This window comes from Caenorhabditis briggsae, assembly GCF_000004555.2.
Source record: "Caenorhabditis briggsae complete genome, chrIII, whole genome shotgun sequence".
Taxonomy (NCBI): domain Eukaryota; kingdom Metazoa; phylum Nematoda; class Chromadorea; order Rhabditida; family Rhabditidae; genus Caenorhabditis; species Caenorhabditis briggsae.
In genome coordinates, this window is record NC_013490.2 from 1,449,583 (window position 1) to 1,454,183 (window position 4,601).

The window sequence follows — 4,601 nt, forward strand, 5'->3', positions numbered from 1 at the left end:
TAGTTTTGAAGATATGTTAAAATTAACATACTTGGCCCTCCGTGGCCCCGAGGAAGGGGGGGGGGGCGTGAAGAGCGTGCCAACCAGGGAGGTGGTGCGCCAAATTTAATGCCTCATATCTCTAGCTACAGTAGTTTTAGAGATACGCGCCTCTAAAGATACCATATCCNCCCGAAAAACTACTGTAGCTAGAACAAAACTTTAAACTATAAAAATATGTATAATTTTATTTTCTTTATTTTTTTAGTTACCAAAATTTTGATAGCTACCGTAGTTTTTCAGTTATGCGTCTTTAAAGTTGGCCGCCCTGGTGCTACCGCCTCCACCGTCGCCAGTCGGAGTTGCATAACTTTAAAGGCGCATAACTCAAAAACTACTGTAACTAGAACAATGAATTTTGTACCAAATTATAGCCACTTTCAGCGATGAAGTTTTCGATAAGCTTTCTCTGGCTTCTCCTCCCGACTTCCTTCGCTCAAACCAACTTCAGTCATTATGAGAGTGTCTACTTGCCAATTGGTGTTGGTGAACCTCAATCTTCAGAACCGAGTTCAAACCCTTTGGATTGTTCCCTGAAATCTTCACAACGTGTGGCAAATTCACTTCTCCTAAAATAAACCCAGGAATGCCGGATACAGTAGCTTCGAGCTTGGAAATTTCCGTGGATTGTGAGCCAACGCCAGGAAGAGTCATCGTTTCGGACGCTCAGAATTTTGGAGATTTCAAAAGAGATTTGAAGAAAGAGTGTGAATTGTTGACTTGCTCCTCGTCTGTGTATCCTAATAAAGGGGATCCGATAACTGGATTCTCGAATCAAGTGACTGGAATTGACGCAAAGGCAGCGGAGCCCGAGAATCCGGCGAGAAGCGTCTGTGAGGATAAGCTTATGCAGTATCCGGTGAGTAACTTTGTTCATTTTGCTCCTAGGGAGTGGATCTATGTGTCAATCGATTGGAAATCAAATTTTAGGTTTAGCAAGTTAATTTTTGAACAAAAAACAAAAGCAAGAATTCCTGGAATTTTGGCTCGAAAGTTTTTCGAGCCAAATTTTCTATTTTGATATGTTTAAGCATAACTTGGTTCATATTGGTCCTAGAGCTTTGCTTTCAGTTTCAATCGATAGGAAATCAAATTTTGAACCCAGACGATGAATTACAGAACAATCAAGATTTCACAATTCTCTATGCCAACGAAGGAAACTGCTTTGAATTCGCCCCAAATCTCAAGGATATTGTGTCCCCGAGCTCCGGAAAAACGATCAAAACTAGACAAGTGCCCAGATGGTTGAAGAAGGATCAGGATCGAGTGGATATTCGAAATTTCTATTTTTCTGATGAGGTAATTTTGATTGGGTCCGTAGTTGACTCCTAGAGTAGCCCTTACGTCTACTCCACAAACGTTAAATGCGTCGTAAATCAGCCAGTTTTGAAGCAATCTGTGAAATTTTACTATTTTCTTGCTCGGCTTGTTGAGAGCTTCAAAATGAGTATAAACATGACCCACTTTTGAAACATCGTTGTTGGACCCTTATTTGGGCCCCCTAGGTAACCCTCTAGCTAGTAAAAACGCCTTAATTCAGTCAATTTTTGACTAAACTCAAAAATGTTATCAGTTTCATTATCAGCTTGTTAAGGGCTTGAAAATGAGTATAAACATGACCTACTTTCTCTGATTTTCTGTTTTGGACCCCTTTTGCGCCTTTAAACGTCAAAAATCAAAATTGAGCAATCCTAGTCGTGTTTATACTCATTTTGAAGTTCTGAACCCGGAAATTTTGAGAATTCTATTTTCATCAAGTATAGACAAATATTAGACGAGATACGGTACATTGAAAATTTCAGAAATCCGAAAATCTGTTCCGCGTCCCTTACGCCTTCACATTCAAGGATCCACCACAACAGAAGATAGCTTATAAAGAATGTGGAACAGCATGCGACCAAGGTACCGTACTCAAATACGGTATGAAGCAAGGAACATACTCAATGATGATCTATGTAAACGCTCAAAAGTGTAGCTCATTCCGAATTTGTTTTAACCCCGAAGACTACAGTGATGATGATAAAATTCCAAAGTGCAAAGATGATTTTATTATTGATGTGCTCTTCAGAAACGGAGTAATTGTTTGGGGCAAAAAGGGGCGGAGCTCGGTGATAGAGTTTATCAGTGCTTATCATGACGAGGCCACTACAGTACCCATAGAGTTTGGATTTGGAGTTAAAGTCGGGGGAAAGACATCTGGAAATTTCTATTTTGGAAACGATCATCGGGAGATGGTGACAAGTGATTCTGGTGGATACGGTACTGATATCGCTACACAATTGGCGTTTTTCTTCCCAGATGATAGTTGTTTAACGAAGACGGCTGGCATTTTTTCAAAGGTACTGAATTGGAGGTTTACATCAAGAAATTCCATTTTCTAGAATTTGCCTAGCATTTTTCAGCGATTTTCAAAAAACGTCAAAAATATAGATTCAAAGCAATTTTTAGCAGTTTTAGAGTCAAAATTATTAGTTTTTGAGCTCAAAAACTCCAAAAACCAACTTTTTTGACCTATTTTGGCCATTTTTCGAAAAAATGCAAAAATGGCTCAGTGGGATTTTCGCTATCAATCTGAACACCCGGGTTCGATTCCACTCGTTGCCAAACTTTTTTTGATTTTTGTGAGGATCATTTTTAGCCATTCTAGCCTTCTAGAGCTAAAATTTTGGAATTTTGAAAAATCTGAAAATTACAGACAGTAATTTTTTTTCGGATTTTCCCGTTTTTTCTGTTGGAAATAGCTGAAATTTTGTTAAAAACACCAAATATGATCAAAAAATCCCTTGAAAATCAATTTTTCCGGTCTTTTTGAGCGTTTTTCCGAAAAATGCACTTTTGGCTCAGTGGATTTTTCACCATTTTCACTATCAATCTGACGACCCGGGTTCAATTCCTCTAAGTGGCAAACCTTTTTTATTTTTGTGTAGACCATTTTCAGACTGTTCTAGAACATTCTAGATGTCAACAATCGAGATTTTCGAAAAACCCTATTTTTGGAAAATTTTCAAAAAAATTTTTTTCCAAAATTGGTTGAAAATATGATTTTTTTAGGCGAAAAAAAACTTTTAAAAAATGATAAAAATGATTTCCAACTCTGAAAATTCTATTTTTCTTTCATTTTTTAGCGGTTTTCCGAAAAATGCATGAATGGCCCAGTGGGATTTTCAGCACAATCTGAAGACCCGGGTTCGGTTCCACTCGGTGGCAAACCTTTTTTATTTTTGTGTAGACCATTTTTAGACTATCATAGAACAATCTAGAGCTGGAATTTGGGAATTTTGAAAAATCTGCAATTTTTTGGAAAAATTTTTTTGTCTGAAATTTTCAGATTTTTCAAAAAATTCTAAAATTCCTGCTCTAGACTGTTATAGAATGGTCTAAAAATGGTCCAAACGAAGAGCAAAAAGGTTTGCCACCAGGTGGAATCGAACCTGGGTCGTCAGATTGTACTTAAAATCCCACTGAGCCATCTGAGCATTTTTTGGAAAAACGCTCAAAAATCATGAAAAATAACCCTTTTTGGTTCAAAATATTTGACATTTTCCAGACAATAACCTATGGAAAATCGCTAACCGATGGGGACGTCGTAAAAGACTACGTAAAATTTGATGAGCAAGGGCAGCAAATTGATCTATCAACCAACGAACAGGCCACAACTACAGTACAACCAAAAATCAACAATTTCGTGTTCACCACCACCCCAATGTCCCCGCGGATCATTCCCGAACCTGGAGCATTGAGCCTGATAGAATCTGATGAAGGAAACAATGAAGCTCTCTATATTACTGGCAAATGGTGGATTTGGGGAATCTATTTTGGATTCATCGCTGGAACACTCTTGACGTTGGGTATTGGTGGAGGACTGTTTTATGTGCTAAGACGCACTGTGTTTAGTGTTTGGTTAGTTTTAAAGTATAGGAAATTTTATGAGCTATATCTTTTGTAGTTTACAAAATTTGGATAGGTACTGTAGTTTTTGAGATATGCGCTTTTAAAGGTCGTGCGCGCTCTGTAGAAGAGGTGAGGAAGGCGCCATCTTTGAAGGTGCATTTCTCAAAAACCATGGAAGTTATCAAACTTTGGTAAACAACAAAAATGTAGAGCGTTAAGTTTCACACATTTCTGTAATTTACCAAATTTTTATAGCTACTGTAGTTTTTGAGATATGCGTCTTTAACGTAGGCACGCCTAGGACGCCCCCCCGGAAGACATGGAGGATGCGCCATGTTTAAAGGCGCATATCTCAAAAGCTACGGTAGCTATCAAAAAGTTGTCAACTACAAAATTTTGTGAAATTTGATTATAGTTTTGATGTACAATTTTTCCATAGTCATTGTAGTTTTTGAGTTATGCGCCTTTAAAGGTGGCGCGGCCGAGGTGCCTCCGGAAGGCATGGAGGGTGCACCATGTTGAAAGGCACATATCTCTAAAACTAAAAAATCTAGAAAAAAAACTGTAATTTAAAAAATGTAGTGCGTTAAATTTTGCATTTTTTCGTAGTTTATTGAATTTCAATAACTACTGTAGTTTTTGAGGTATGCGCTTTTAAAGTAAGCGCGCCT

The 4,601-nt window shown here is 38.0% G+C and overlaps 1 protein-coding gene across 1 annotated transcript in view; it reads left to right on the forward strand.

Moving 5' to 3' along the window:
* Positions 1-625: 625 nt before the first annotated feature.
* Positions 626-4,601, forward strand: part of CBG15751 — a gene marked incomplete at both ends in the record, with an annotated part of 4,929 nt that continues 953 nt past the window's right edge. The window contains 4 exons of the mRNA XM_045243395.1: positions 626-898; positions 1,111-1,338; positions 1,842-2,378; positions 3,587-3,939. Of these exons, the coding sequence (XP_045095790.1) occupies positions 626-898; positions 1,111-1,338; positions 1,842-2,378; positions 3,587-3,939 (1,391 nt within the window). The remainder of the gene's footprint in view (positions 899-1,110; positions 1,339-1,841; positions 2,379-3,586; positions 3,940-4,601) is intronic.